Source organism: Palaemon carinicauda, chromosome 6, assembly GCF_036898095.1.
Source record: "Palaemon carinicauda isolate YSFRI2023 chromosome 6, ASM3689809v2, whole genome shotgun sequence".
In the NCBI taxonomy this organism is placed as follows: Eukaryota; Metazoa; Arthropoda; class Malacostraca; order Decapoda; family Palaemonidae; genus Palaemon; species Palaemon carinicauda.
The window spans coordinates 156,784,764-156,801,472 of record NC_090730.1 but is presented as its reverse complement, the minus strand read 5'-3'; the positions used below and the strand labels follow the sequence as shown (position 1 = coordinate 156,801,472).

The 16,709-nt window shown below is 43.5% G+C and overlaps 1 protein-coding gene across 2 annotated transcripts in view; it reads right to left on the bottom strand.

Annotated features, from left to right (window-relative positions):
* LOC137642757 (uncharacterized) overlaps nt 1-16,709 on the bottom strand; it is an 84,217-nt gene that overhangs the window by 52,683 nt on the left and 14,825 nt on the right. For both annotated transcript variants that reach the window (XM_068375599.1, XM_068375600.1), the window contains exon 3: nt 7,768-7,930. In XM_068375599.1, coding sequence (XP_068231700.1) covers nt 7,768-7,930 — 163 coding nt within the window. The remainder of the gene's footprint in view (nt 1-7,767; nt 7,931-16,709) is intronic.

Here is a 16,709-nt window from a genome sequence, read left to right as displayed (position 1 = left end):
GTTTTTTATTATGTAACCTTGAGAGCAAAAACAGAGACTGCTCGTTCCCTGTTCTACGGATATGAGTTATCCCTTCTCTCGTTTTCTTTGTTAGCTCGAGTAAGAGAGGTGAATTTCCCGTTCTCCGTTTTTATACGATCACGAGTTATTCAGGCCTCCTCTTAGTATCAGAGTTGATGATAGTACGTTTAATATTATAAACGTTTTTATTGATGTGGTTACTGTTAATATAGCTAACACTATTAATAGGTACGTTAGTGTATGAGTCATTAATTGGGGTCGTTTTATACCGACACCCTTAGCTCCGCCTTGAGTTATGCTTAGCTCCGCCTTGAGTTATGCTCCGCTATATGGATACTCATTGGGTGAGAACTAGTTAACGTACAGGAGCAGATTTTTGGAGTGCTACGGTGAAATCCGGCACTCGGACTCCGGCTGAAGCCTTTTACACACGAACCTTTGTCATGTTTGATCATAATTACACCGTTACGGCCGGCTTCACGGGAGATAACACAATCATTCATTGAGGTTAATGTTATCGTACCGGGAACGGTCACGATATCACGGTGACGGGCCTTTGCTACCGGATCTCCGGTACAAACAGAGATCAAGCAGACGGCCAGAACCGGAGTTAACAATGTGATACCGATGAAGACTTCACAGTTTCATTATTACGGTCCCTTTTTCATCGAATCTCCGGCTTCACTGGAGATAACACAAACATTCAGTATTAGAGAATGTTATCGTACCGCTGAGGATCACGTTTTCACGATGACGGACCTTTGTCACTAGTTCTCCGTTACAAACAGAGATCAATCAGACGATCAGAATCAGGGTATGAACCCTTTTTCATGAATAATCACAATATCGTTATTACGATCCTTTTCATCGAATCTCCGGCTTAACCGGATATCGTACAGGCGATCAGCATTGAGGTTAATATTAGTTTTCCTCTGGTGTTCACGTTGTCACTATGACGGACCTTTGTACCGGGGATTGTTACCGGAGCTCCGGTACAGACAGAGATCACTCAGACCACGGGTGGCCAATCTCTTGTTTTGCTGTAAAGGAAAGGATTTAACATGAATACAAAGTAAACTGTACTTACTTTAATGACACTTTGAATTTGCGTTGGTAATATTCATTAGTTATTCTTGAAAGTCCTAATAAAAATATATGAACATAACTATGCCTATATTTATGCATATATTTAATTCTAACTATGTATAAATATGGATAAATATCCATACAACATCGTGTTCAAATATAAATAAATTGATTATGCCTATATTTATGCATTTTCAATTCTAACTATGCCTAAATATGAATAAATATCCATACAACATAGTGTTCAAATAGAAATAAATTGATTGTGCCTATATTTGTGCATATTCAATTCTAACTATACCTTAATATGAATAAATATTCATACAACATCGTGTTCAAATAGAAATAAATTGATTATGCCTTTATTTATGCATATTCAATTCTAACTATACCTAAATATGAATAAATATCCATACAACATAGTGTTCAAATAGAAATGTTTCCACTCAGTACTGGGAACCGAACGTTGGCCCCTTCTAATGAAGGGCCTGGTCGGGACTAACCATGCCATGAGAGGCTATCTACTGTTCCTTGAAACTCTGGTCAGTGAACAGATGAATCAATAGAATACTAATAGCCAGTAAATAATGTTAGACCCGGTTCTGAACGTCTGAGTCAGGGGTGGCCAACCTGTGGCGGATGCGCCAACAGTGTCACATTTCATGAATACAAGTGTCGAACTATACCCCAAAAGATAGTACATTAAATGACTTTTCTTTAAAATTGATTTTTATGAGTTATACAGCTGATCCCAGCCTGTGAATAGGATCACTAACCAAAGTTCAAGGAACATCCAGACTTATGTCCCCTTTCTGTTACAGAAGGTTCGCCTACATGGTTCCCGTCAGGATGATGATGAATCTCTCTGGCCTGCAAGAGAGGCTCTCCGCCCTTGGGTATCAAGGTTGGGAAGAAATGCTCCATCTAGAGGTCCCTATCTCCTCAGAGTGTCCTCTCTAAGGTTGGACGACGACCCCATGGACGGGCAGGTAGGTGGGGATGAGTTTTGAGCCTTCAGCTTTGCAATTACCTACGTCACCGACCTAGGACCCTTAATGGATCCTGATGTTCATGTTACCCTGCATAAACCGTGACTGCTAAAAGCAACACATTCTAGGGAAAACCAAGGGGCTATGACGGAGCTCAAAAGTATGGTAGTGAGTCGGATCCGTTCAGGAACTCGGAAGTTTCCCCCTACAGCCCCAGGCATATCGAAGTAACCTCCTTCGATAAAAACAACGCATAGAGATTTGCCTTACATGTTCCATATATAGATGGTACCATAAATCTGGATGGCATAGACGTCCTCCCTCTGGGGGACCTAGATTTTACTCCCAGGTACTAGAATTCCCGTTCAACGGATTCGTTCGATTGAAAGAGATTGCCTTGGTTAGGTTAGACAAGGTACCAAAGGTAACAGTATTATTTCCTAAAGGGTAGGCCCGATCTGTCTGGACCAGGATGTTGTCAGTCTGGGGGGTACGATAATTCCAAGATCTGCCCTTCCAATTCGACCTACACGTTTGATGGTCTGATCGGGTTAGTTGTGGGAAATACGTTCTGTCTGAGGCCTCTATCAGACAGGAATCGATAGTCGGTTACCCACTCATCATCACAGCCTTCCTCTGATTCGACGTCTATGCATCCAAATCCCCCTCATCAGGTGGTCTACCTCACTGATTCCCCAGGTACACAGCCCAACCCCGTTGGGATGTTTTACCTGCATACAGCCCTAGATCCGAACCCTCAGGCTCCTCTCGTGGACACCAGAGAGGAAGCTACAGGAGTAGAAGACAGTTTCGCCATCGAGGCGGACCTAGGAAAAAGGGGGCTCGGAGAAGGAAAGTACCTAGATTCACCCCCTCACAACGCGGTGGTCCCGGGAGGGGGTAGACTTTACCACTTTCGAGACCATTGGACCTTCGGTCTGTGGGCTCATAGCATAATCTCTAAAGGTTTGAGGTGAAAATGGCCACAAGGTCCTCCTCCACCAGTGACCTTCTCCCAGAAATCCACTCCCATCCTGAAAGAGTACACCACAGGGTTACTCAAGAAGAAGCAATCAAACGGGATCGATCACTGAAGTTCCAAAGCCACCTGTTCACAATTCCGAAGAAAGGCTTGTCGGCATTGAGAGTGGACCTGGACTTGTCAAGCTAAACTCTTACATTCTCTGCGAAAAGTTCCGGATGTTGACTATCTCTCAGGTACGGACCTTACTTCCCCGTAGGACCGTCACCACCTCTGTCGATCTTACCGACGACTATTATCTTGCGCCTATAGCTCGAAACTTCTCTTCTTATCTGGGTTTCCGCCTAAGCAGGAAAGCCTTTGTGTTCAAGACATGCCCTTTGGCCTCAACATTGATCCCAGGATATTCACGAAACTGGGAGAGAGAGTGTTAGAACAACTCAGGAACCAAGAGATACAGATCATTGCTTATCTGGCCGGTTGGCTCATTTGGGCCCGGCCGGTCATAGAAGGCAACAGAGTTACGAAGGAATTACTTCAATTTCTCGACAACCTGTGATTTCGGGTCAATCTCCAAAAAATCTCGCCTGCAACCATCAGTCCGCTTAGAATGGTTAGCCATTCAGTGGGACCTTTCGAAGCACACGTTGTCTCTCCCTTCCAAAAGGTAAGAGGAATAGTTTCCAAGATCAAAAAATTTTCTCAAACACAAACAGGTGTCCGAAGAGCCTTAGAAAGTATCCTCGGACTTTTCCAATTCACTTCAGTAACAGATCTCCTAATAAAAGCCAAACTCAAAGACATCAATCGAGTTTGGAGAAAGAGAGCTACAGTACCTATAAGAGACATGGTCTCGAAGATCCCCTCTGTCTTGAAAATGAGACTACGCCCATGGTCCGAACCAAAGGACCTCTCCAAATCGGTTCCTCTACAATTCCCACCTCCACAAGTGACATTCCATACAGCCGCGTCTCTAAGTGGATGGGGGGGATTACTCCGAACATCAGATGTTTCAGGTTCTTGGTCACTCTCCATGAAACAGTCCCATATCATTGTTCTCAAAGCCATGGCAGTGTTCTTGACCCTGAAGAGAGACTCTCCTCCGAGGTCGACCCACATCAGAGTAGTGTCAGACAGCACAGACGCAGTACACTACGTCAACAGGGGAGGATCCAAGTCACCCAACCTGAATCAGATCCTGGTCACTATTTTCGCCTGGGCAACAGAAGAGAACTGGTTCCTGTCAGCACCTCACCTAGCGGGAGGCCAGAATGTGAGAGCGGACTCACTATCCAGGACGGATCCACTGGAGTCAGAATGGTCTCTAGACATAATTTCATTCCGGTGGATACTCAGGCTCGTTCCAGGCCTCCAGGTAGATCTATTCGCAACTCAGATGAATCACTAACTTCCTTGTTATGTGACCCCAACCCTGGACCCTCGGGCTTATGCCATGGACGCATTACCCCGGGATTGGAACCATTAGAAGAAGATTTCCCTATCTCCCCCAGGGAATCTTCTAAAAACTTTTACACAAACTACGCTCCTTCCGGGGCGCAGTGGCTTTAGTACCACCTCACTGGCCAAGAACAGTTGGTTTCCTCTCCTCCTCGAGTTGAAACTCAGTCCCATCCGGATCCCGTTCCTCAAACTGACCCAAGTATCCAAACTCACTGTGTCAGATTACTCAAGGATAGCCAAAACTCTAACTTTGTGGACTACAGGAAGTTGGCAGCTCGTAGAGATGCGAACATTGAACCGGAAACGATCTCTTCATCGAATGGGACAAAAGGGACTCGACAATTCGCCAATATGATTCGGCCGTTAACAACTAGTAGGTCCCCTAAGAGTGCAGACCATACTCGTATGTCCCCGCATTTAGCCATCTCTTTCTTGAGGTTCCTATTTGTCAAAGGCCTAACAGTTAGCACTTTAACCACCATCAAGTCAGCTTTGAAGAAGATCTTCCTTGTTGGGTTCAACATTAACCTAGCTGATTCCTATTTCTCATCAACACCAAAAACATGTGCTAGGCTTCGACCTTCGGTTCGGCCACAAAAGGACTCTTGGTCTCTGAATGGTGTTCTCAAACTTGCGATGGACACGGACAATGAATCCTGCTCTTATATCACTCTTCTTAGGAAGACTTTATTTCTAATGGCTATGGCCTCAGGTGATGGAACATCAGAACTAGCAGCTCTCTCACGAAACCCGGAAAACATAGATTTCCTCCCTTCAGCCGAAGTACTCCTTTTCCAGACAAAGCTTCCCTAGCTAAAAAATGAGGATCCGCAAAATAGGTGCTCCCCTCGGAAGATTATTCTTCATCCCCAGGATTTTTCTCCGTGTACAGTCACACTCTCAAGCCCCTTTTTAGCTAGAACTGCCACCCGCTCGTCTGGCCCCTTGGTTATCAGGGAACAAGGAGGTACTATTTCCATTCACGGTATCAGGCAACAAATCCTCTACTTCATTAAACATACTAATCCGGAATCATTTCCCCAGGCTCATGATATACGGACAGTAGATGCCTCCAACCATGACTTCCAGAACAGGGACTTTGATGATTTTAAAAAATATACGGGTTGGAAATCACCTATGGTTGTCAAACGCCAATATCTAAAGATCTTACAGGCCCTTAAATACCCGACGATGGCAGAGGGGAGCCTTATCTCTCCCCATTAATCTCCTCTTCTTCCTTTCTTCCATCTCTTCTCTTCTCCCTCCTACCCGCCACTCACACCACGTCGCCGCTCTCCTTGGTAGTTCGTTAGCCCTATGATATTTGCCATGTTTAATTCCTATGGTTTAACTGTTATTGTAGTTACCGTTCCTTTAATGTTTAGATATACTTAGACATGTAAGGTTTGATGCCTTTTGCGATTCGACACTCAGTTGGTTCCTTGTCGTCATTATTATTTAACCTTACGTTCCCTATGTCATTTGGCTGGTTGGTAATTGGACGATTACTTTATTATATCATAGTATTGTCGTACATGGTGATTGTATTCTCCTCATTATGTTATTAATTTATTGGGCTTGGAAGGCATTCTCTGGTACTTTTTCGCCGGCCGTCACAGGTCGACCCAGAAAAGGGATTTTGACGAAGGAAAAATCTATTTCTGGGGAGAGACCTGTGACGCCCGGCGAAACCCTTCCCGATTATTTTTGTACGGACCCACCCTTTCCTTGCCAAGCCATATGTTCTTGCAGAAGGATGACCTGGTGAGCGCGAGTGGTAGGTGTCGGTAGGGTAACCCAACTGTATTCTCTAGGGCCTGTCACGGCCCTCCCCCTTTGATGAAGGGATTATCTAAATGGAAGACAGCCTGTGAATAGTGTTTTACAAACGCCCTTGTTAGATATACGACACCAACAAGGTGCTCGCGCGAGGGTTGTAACCTCTGCATTCCATGCTTTTAATTTTCTCTGGTATATTTGGAAGATTTATATCAGAAAAAGTACAAAGAAGGACTTTTTCGCCGGGCGTCACAGGTCTCTCCCCAGAAATAGATTTTTCCTTCGTCAAAATTCCTTTTTTAAATTGCTCTAACAGCCTTAATTTTTGTCATAGAGAGGTCAGGTTGGTCTCATTCTCTTGGAAAATGCCTTAATTTTCTCAAAAAATTATCAAAAATATGAAAAAAAAATGTTTATAGCATTTTTTTGCAAGGACGTACCGGTACGTTCATGGGGGTAAAGGAATGGGTTTTGTGAAACGTACCAGTACATCCTTTGGGGGTAAAAGGGTTAAGTCTTTATTTCATTTATCATATAATTTCCCCCTATGCTAGACAATAAGATCCCCTATAAATGTAACGTTTACAATACAACCTTTGGTTAGGTTTGTGAAACTAACAAAGATGTGCATTTCATTACAATGGGTTGTTTTCCATAAGTTTTCATAAGACTACTTATGTCAACCAGTGCTAAGCAATTAAATTTCTATGATTACCAAGGTTTTTTGTAATAATTTTTTAAATTATTCTAGAGTATACTCTTGTGTTTGAAGTGTATTTGTGTGACACTTGTAAGCTATGCCACACTCATGGAAATTCCAGAATCAGCCACACTTGAATCGACGTCATGCTACAAATACACTATAGAAAGCTAATATTTTCATGTTAAATTACTGACCAAATATTTTCTTTTAATTTGTATTGTTTATGTTTATTTTAAGAAATTTATTACCAGCATTTTTTGTGAAGGAGGGGATTTGAAATTAAATACAGTATACCAAATCAAAATAAATATAAATACTCAATACAAAGCCAATTCCTTAGTTCGTGCTTATCTTTCAAATAACATCAAAGCATGTTCCAATTTACCAGGGTACTTTATCATCTTTTATCTTTTACAAGTTGAAGGACATGTCTTGGATTTCCAAGCTTATATTATCTACTTACTAAAAAGCTTTACATTATCTTACTCTGCAAAAGTGCTTTTGTGTGGTATAAACCCTCGCTAAACTACCTGGTACTGTATGTAGCATTTCAAGGACTGCATAACAATTATAAATACAAGAACCTGACAAGAAATTCCTACTAAAATTTTACCAAAGGAAGTGACCTATGTTTAGGAGATATTTATAGTTAACTACACTTTTTTCATAAACAATTTTGCACTGACAAGAATAAAAAATATCAATACTGACTTAGTAACCTTAATTAGAACAAACAAAAAACTTACTGGTCAAATCAAAACGGGTTCTGTTGCTTGCTTTTAAAATCCATATGAGAGGAGCAAACTTCTTCTTGACAGACAAGTAGACGGTCCTTTCCCCAGTATACCAGGCATAAGTATCTTTGTCATAAGTTATATTCCATTGAGCAACTCCCTTATTAACATAATACTGAAACGGAAAAACATTACCTTTAAAATGTAATTATCAATCAAACAATCAAGTTCAATACTGTAACTAGAATAAAATGTTATCCATAAAGGCAACAAATTTTAATAACAAAATGTATTATTTCAATACTTGCATAGTGTTCAAGCTTACCTCTCTCAAAGCTATAGCTTCCCCACCTCTTGAATGAAAAGTAAAAATGGAATTTTCATAATAAAATTGATATTAATAATACTTACCCAGATAATTTAGCAAGCCATGAATCTCAAAAAAGAAAAAAAGAAAAAAAAATTACGCAAAGTGGCAGCCCTGCTACCTCCTACTATTAGAATTAATTTTAATATAAATTTCCATATTAACAAATATTACCTTACGATAATTTATCAAGCCTGATTACCCACACTGAAGTGGAGGAGGGATCTGGAAAACTTTCCCCTTTACTCAGGGACAGAAAAGGATGAATAAGAATAATGTGAGAAACCAATTTAAACAAAAAAGTGACCTCAAGCAAAGCTATTCGTTCTAGCAACGGATAAGTCTTCTAGCTAAATATGACAAACTTATAACAGAGTTTGTATTTTTCCTAACATACAAACCCGAATTCTTTACTATAGGAGATATTCTAACGCGAGCTGGAAAATACGGCAGAAAACCTTAACAAGGTCGTTAATGACCGGGCCGGTAGTTATCCCCCTGTTGGAGGTGGGGGACTGCCAGCCAGTAGCTACCGAGTACCTTCAATCAGATTCTAGCTAGGACTATATTAGGGTTCGGTGACAGAGGGAAGATTTGAGTAAAGAATTCGGGTTTGTATGTTAGGAAAAATATAAACTCTGTTATAAGTTTGTCATTTGTTCCTACACTAAATACAAACCCTCATTCTTTACTATAGGAGACTTAGTCTTGAGGTCAGGGTGGACGAAGAGTTCTCTATTCCTAGAGAAGATAGTCCTCAGACTAGACTCTATTAATGAACAATCTCCCATTAACTTTCTTTGTAGATCCCCAAATCCAGCATGACTGAAGGTTTGTAAATACGTAGAAACCAAAGTTTCAGCATGAAGAGGGTCGGGAGCAAAACCAGGACCCTTTCATACAAAGGGTTCCCCTGACCTTGAAAAGGGGAACCCTCGTAACTACGAGTATAACTTATACCCTGTGATAGGAGTTAGATGAGTTTCATACCTTATTTCCATTGATGAGTCCAGCCGAAACTGGTCACAGACTAGGATACCCAGATGGGAGGAAGAAGAAAGGGCAGAAGATAGATGGATGTTCCTCTAAAACCTAGTGTAACTCAGAATCCTCAATCAATGGCTACTGTCCCCTGAAAGAGCGTAAAGGTAGTTACAGCACCTACTGACCTGCCACAATAGGTCCTATAGAAAAGGTGTTTAGAGACCTATGTGTCACATCTGATAACTTGATGGGCTTTGGGTTGAGCTGCCTCAGGGTCTCCGTGAATGGCTCTCGCACTAACTTTCTTGAGCCAGAAAGAGATGGTGTTGCGAGAGATTCTCTTCTTAATCTTGCTGGTACTGAGGAAGAGATGACGGAGGCATGGTCTGAAAGGTCTGGTGCGCTTCAGGTATTTCCATAACGCCCTGACCGGGCACAGTACCAATTGGCCAGTATCCTGAGTTGCCTTATTGAGGATGGAAAATTGAAATTCTCTAAACCTCTCATCGGCAAATGAAGGCTTCTGGGTTTTGGCCACAAAGCTTGGCACGGAGTTGAGAGAGACTTCCCCCCATCCTCTAGTATGGGTGACTTCGTAGGATAGATCGTGAAGTTCACTAACCCTTTTTGCCGAGGCCGGAGCTACAAGGAAGACGGTCTTAAGGGTAAGGAAGAAATCAGAGCCCCTATTTAAAGGCTCATATGGAGGTCCCTTTAACCCTGGAACGGTACAGTGGGTCGTCCGCGACCCCGAGCGTCAAAACAAAAGATGTTTTTCTCACGTGACTCACCCCCGTGACTGAATTTGTGGGTGATCGACCTGCAGTCGGTCACTCGCCTACACGCTCTAGTAGTGTCCAGACGTGCATCGCTGTAGCTGTACTCCTTCCCAGATTTCTGAGACGCGTTGGGGACGAGCGCGACCGAGTTTACCCTTCTAAGGTAAGTTGCATAATTATCAAAGTTATTACGTATTATGAAATTGTCGTAGAATGGTGCAACTTGCATAGGTTATCAGTTGTGGAAAGTCTTGGTGGATAGTTTGGCTACCACGTGCATGATTTTTTTTTAGTTGAAATGCCGTCCATCACCACGAGGACCATTTTACCGCGAGTGCCCCTTTTTCAGTTTTTTGCATTTTTTGGCCAAGTCATTTTTCCGTAAGAAATTGCCAAATAGTGTCGCAAAACTTTTGCTTTTGTAGTGTTGGAAAGTGTGTTTAGATGATCTGGCTACCCATGCGTGACTTTGTTTTTGTCAGATACGCCGTAGATATTGGTATGTGGGGTATTTTCCTGCGGTTGCCAATTTCTGTTTTTTTTCAATATTTGTAAAAATTTACTACGTAATAAGGAATTGCCATATAGTATTGATTTTTTTTCATGTTTATTTGTTGGAAAGTGTGCCTTGATGGTTGGGCTACCATGTGCATGAATTTTTTTTTATCTGAGATGCCGTATATTAGAATGTTGGCCATTTTTCCGCGAGTGCCCCTTTTTATTTGTTTTGCATTTTTCTGCTTAGTCATGTTACCGTAAGAAATTGGCAAATAGTGTCGCAAAACTTATATTTTTATAGTGTTGGAAAGTGTTTCTAGATGATCTGGCTACCCATGCCTATCTTTTTTTTTTAGCCAGATATGGCGTATATATAGGTATGTGTTCGATTTTCCTGCGATTACCACTTTTTCGTTTTTTCCCATTTCTTTCAAAATTATACGTACTAAGGAACTATCACAGAGTAATGATTCATTTAGATGTTTATTTGTCAGAAAATGTGCCTTGATGGTTTGCCTAGCACGTGGCTGAAATTTTTTTGTTCTGAAATGCCCACCATTAGCACGTTGCCATCTTTCATCGAGTGCCCCTTTTTATTTGTTTTGCATTATTTTGCTTAGTCATGTTACCGTAAGAAATTGGCAAATAGTGTCGCAAAACTTATATTTTTATAGTGTTGGAAAGTGTTTCTAGATGATATGGCTACCATGCATGACATTGTTTTTTGCCTTAGATATATTGGTAGGGGATCCATTTTTCATCGAATGCGTATTTCTAATTTTTTCTAATTCTTTGCAGTTATCAAAATGGCGAGCAGGAGAGCATCATTGTTTACTTCTTTTTTGATTGAATATCATCAAATTTTTTTAGCTAAAATATTATATTGTTTTACAATTTTTATTTTTTTTTTATTTTATTTCCCTTCAAAAATTTTTTTTGGGTCAGAATTCTAATTTTATAGTCGTAAAATAATCGACAATCATCCAGCAACCCACCATACAATTTTTATGCATATCCAAGAATAATTAGATAAGTAAATAACACCTTGAAATTGACATACCCTTCCTACATTTCAGGTGGCAGATTAGGGAGTCTGAGTCAGTGTGGTTGGCGGCCATTTTGTGGACATATCCGAAACGTATGTTGCCCTATCTATATATATTCTTGTTCCCTATAGAATTTGTGATATTTTGGTATATTTTTACCTGCATAAATATCATATTATATATTAAATATATGTATTTTTTTTACGAAATTTCTAAGTACTCAAAAAATGACCTTTAGATATGGCCCCTGATATAAATGCAATTTACAAAATAATTTAGATTTTTTTACATATTTCTATTTTAGGATAACATATGTTTATTCCCTAAAAAAATTAGCCACTTCCTATTTCATTTGGGTACCCAAAAAATTCATGAAATTTGGACAAATTTTTTTGGCCAAAAAAAGTTACCCTTTTTTTCTCATTTCAGATCTTCACCTCCATGGGTCCGACTTCATCCAAAATACATCAAGATGTGACCTGAACATTCAAGAATCAATTCCTAAAAGGATTTTTGTATATATGTATAAAAAAAATTTTTATGAATTTTTATGTAAGGTCTTTTTTTTTTTACTTAATTTTTTAAAATATTTATAATAAATAGTTTTTTCTGCAGATGAGTAGTATTTATCTTTACAGTAGTTCTAAGCATTCATTGAATTTTTTTTTGGCAAATAAAAAAAAAGGAAGTTACTGCAAAAACAGATTTTTCAAGAATTTTCTTTTGCGTCGGGGTTGCGCGCGACCGATTATACCCTTAAAGGGGTGTCCGAGGAGTGTACCTATCCAGGGTTAAGGAGCGTAAGACCAGGGACACGTCCCAAGGTGGTGGTCTAATCTCCAATGGGGGGCAAGATCTCTCAAAACCTCGAATGAACAAGGTGACATCTTCTGAGGTGGAAAGATCAACTCCTCTCAGTCTGCAGATGAGGCTTAAGGCTGAACGATAGCCCTTAATTGCCGAGACTGAAAGGAGTTTCTCCCCCCTGAGGTAAACTAGGAAGTCTGCCATTAAAGGAAGAGACGGATCGAGTGGAGACACGCCTCGCCCTCTACAACATGCTGCAAACACTCTCCATTTTGCTTGGTAGAGGTTTGTGGAAGATTGGCGCAGGTGCCTGGACATGTGTTCAGCCCCCTTTTCTGAAAAGCCTCTGCTTCTGAGGAGAGACAGGACAGCCTCCAGGCGTGAAGTTTCAGGAAGTGGATTCTCCCGTGGGGGATACCGTGTGGCTGCGTCAACAGACGGGTTTCTGGAGGCAGGAACCTCGGCACTTGAACCAGCAGGGAAAGGAGATCTGCGTACCACTCTCTGCTTGGCCAAGCCGGAGATATTAGTGTTAGTTTGTTGATCACCATTCCGAGCAGGCAAAAGGGAGGGACGGCATAAGCGTCCAGGTTGTCCCAGGAGTGTTGGAAGACGTCCTGGATCGCTCCCTGATGGTCTGGAACTGGGGACCCGTAGCGGGGAAGTTTCGCATTCAGAGAGGTGGCGAAGAGATCTATTGTGGGTAAACCCCACAAAGCTATTACTATCTTCGCTACTCGAGGATCCAAAGACCATTCTCCACTCACCACTTGGTGATGCCTGCTCAGCTGATCAGCCACAATGTTTCTCCGGCCCAGAATAAACCTGGCTGAAAGAGAAATGTTGTGGCTTTCTGCCCACAGGCAGATCTGGACAGCTAACAGACAGAGGTCTCTTGCCAGAGTACCCCCTTGCTTGTTGATGTACGAGACGGCTGTGGAGTTGTCGCTCATCAGAACCACCTCTTGTCCGCGTAGATCTTCTACAAAGAATTTTAGGCCTTTCCAGGCAGCTAATAATTCTAGGTGGTTTATATGGAGAGAACTCTCTATCGGAGACCAAACTCCTGATGCTAATTTGGGGCCTAGGTGGGAACCCCATCCCCATAGTGACACGTCCGAAAAGAGTTTTAACTTCGGACCCAGGTTTTGGAGAGGAATGCCCTTTTGGGTGTTCTCTCTGGTTGACCACCAATGAAGATCTTGTAGCACCAGACTCGGAACCTCCACTGCCAAGAATGGGGAATCTGACTTTTGAGACCAATGGGTCTTCAGATGCCATTGGAGACTTCTCATTCTCGATCTCCCGCCTGGAACCAGTTTTTCCAGAGAGGCAAGATGGCCCAGAAGACACTGCCACCACTTGGCTGAAAGTGGTAGTGGAGACAAAAGATGGGCGATGGACTGATCCAGTCTCCGAAGCCTGTCTTCCGACGGAAACACTCTCCCTGCCTGGGTATTGATGGACATACGCAGAAGTTCAAGACTTGGGTCGGAGTTAAGCAAGACTTCTCTGCATTTACAAGGATCCCCAGATTCTGGCAAAGATTCAGAAGTCTTCTCAGATGAACCAGAGCTAGCTCCTTGGACGAGGCCAGGAGTAGCCAATCGTCCAGATATCTTAGCAGACGAATTCCCTGCTTGTGCGCCCATGAAGATACAAGTTTGAAGATCTTCGTAAAGACCTGTGGGGCGGTCGAGAGGCCGAAGCACAAGACTTTGAACTCGAAGATTCGACCCTGAGCCAGGAAGCGTAAGAATTTCAGAGATGTACGATGGATTGGCACTTGGAAATAAGCATCTCTCAAGTCTACAGATGCCATGAAGTCTCCTGGACGTACTGCTTGGGTCACGGAGGCCGCTGTCTCCACTTTGAATGGAGTCTGCTTCACGAACTGGTTCAGAGACGAAAGATCTATCACTGGTCTCCAACCTCCCGAGGCTTTCTCTACCAGAAAGAGGCGACTGAAAAACTCCGGGGAAGAGTCAGAGACCTCTTGAATGGCGTCTTTAAGAAGCATGCTCTGTATCTCCCGAGCTAGCTTGCTGTTTCCCGGGATCCCGAGGGACCTGGGAGGACGAGATCAGGGGGGGAATTAGAGGAGGAGGCGAGTCTATGAAGGGAATACGGTATTCCCAACGAAGCACCCTTATGGTCCATTGCATGGCCCCCATAGCTTTCCACCTCCTCCAACTCCCCTGCAGGCACCCCCCTACGCATTGTGAGGGGGGAGTCGAGACCCTATTTCTGTCTAGGGTTCCTCCCTCTGCCTTTAGCCTTAGGAGGAGCCGACTTTCCTCTGCCCATAGGTTTGGGTGTAAAAGAGGGGCGGCTGAGATTCTTGGCTGGCAGTGGAGTTGCGATTGTTGCCTTGCGTTGTGGAGTTGGCTGCTCTAGCATTGAACGAAAAGAAACAGCCTTTTGCATTGCAGTGTCCTGCGTCTCTTTCCTCCAAGTCTCTAAGGTAGAGGAGACTGCTAGTCTAGAGAAGAGGAGAGGTTGTAGAAGATCAGAGTTCCTTAAATCTGATTTCTAAGATTTACCGATGCTCCTATGCAGTCTGGAGACTACCGATTCCCTCCTTTTGAGAATCCAGTTGCCCCACATCGTTGCAGCCGTAGCAGTTAGAAAGTCCATTGTCTTGGCCCCAGCAGCCAGGACTTCCTGCAGGGACTGCATGAAATTTTGGTTTGAAAGGTCCTCGTGACTTGCAAGGTAGCCCACTGTGCCAGACCATGTGTCAAACCAGGAAAGTGCATCTAGAAGAGACATTGACGCTGCTTCCATTGTCAAGGCTTCTGGTGCAGTAAAGGAGACTGGAAGGGAAGAGAGTCTCTCTGCAGAGCAGCCAGGTGTAAGCCTTGCTGTGAGGGGATCTAGTGTCAGAGGCGAAGGGTTAGCGTCTCTGACCTTGTAAAAGCGCCTTTGCCTCGAAAAAGGAAATTGCAGCAGTTTATGGGATCTTTGAGACTTCAAGGAACTCGTTTCTCCCGAAACCGCCTGCGAGACCTTCCTCAGACGGCCTGCTGTGTAGAGACAAGGGAAGTTCGATTCTGGTCTTAGGGTTTGGTGGAGGACAACATAGCCTGTCTAAAGTTGGAGCGTTGGTATGACGAGGCGACAGGTGTAAATCTCCGAGACCTGAGATATTACACATCGTTCTTAGAGCCCTCAGATAGGTGGACTATAAATCTTAGGATGGTTGTTCCTCTGAGGAATCCTCAGGTCGCGCTAATTCCTCGTGAGGGAGAGCAGTCGAAGCCCAAATGTCTGAAGGTAGCGGCGAGGTAACATACTCCATTGCTGACAATCCAGAGGAAGGCTGAGCGCTGGTTGATGGCACCGCGCGCGAAAGATCCTGCCCGGAAGTTGAAGGTTTAGGCGAAGGCGACCGAATTAACGGTACTGTCTCAAAAAGAGAATGCGTTGATCGGCGGTCTGGCCTTTCTCCTCTGTTCTCAGCCGAAGAGGAGAAGGGCTGAACCCCTGCGTCTTCTTACGAAGTTCTCGCAAAGCCCATATTTCGTAATTCATTAGAGAGTACGGGAATAGGTGTTATTCTGTCTGAAACGTGAGGGCGCGGTGAATGACCTCGCACGGATATGTCTGGAGATTTGCGCGCTCGGAAGTTTGACGTACGGGAGCGCTCTCTCTCTAATGATACTAAGCGACAGCGAGAGAAGTGTTCTCTCTCGCTTCCCAAGCGCGAACCGAGCTCCTCAGCAAGAAATGTGAAGGAGAGGAATTGCGCTCAGAGTGTTCTCTTTCCTTGGTTGCGCTCTGGGCACGATCAGATTTAACCTCGCCCCAACGGGAGCGCTTATTGCGCTTGAGAGAACTCTCTCGTGAAGAAGAGCGCAAACGTCTCGTAGAGCTCTACTTCTTATAGCGCCTAGATGATTCCCCGCGAGAGGAAGACGATCGCGAAACAGAGCAACAGTGCGAGGAAGTATTCCTCTTATGTTTATGACGAGAGCACTTATCGCTTCTCGGCGAGACATTTCATGAAGAATAGGAAGCGAGGAAGAACGAGAACGATGACGTTTCTTCCTATATCGCCTCTCTCTCCGACGAGAACGTCTTGGCGAAGGAGACTTGCTCTCCTTTTCCCCTTCTCTCTCTCTCTCTCTCTACTATCCTCTAAGGAGGACGAAGACGAGGAGGAGGAGGAGGAGGAGGAGGAGGAGGAGGAGGAGGAGGAGGTATCGCGATGATCACGCTTGCGACGTTGTTTCGTAGTATTGCAAGCGAGGGGCGAAGTAGGCTCCGCAGGGGCTGACGTTATTACCTCCGCTGACACTTCAGCGGCCGCCGATTGAGCTGACGGGATATCGGCGAGGTCCAGAACTCCCGAGGGTTCCAAAACAGAAGGGACCTGAGGTATAACTGTGCTGCGAGGAACTGGTTCCACACTTCCACCGAAGGAGAACCAGGAAGTCCAAGGGCAGGCCATACCGCTCGCACGTTATCTGG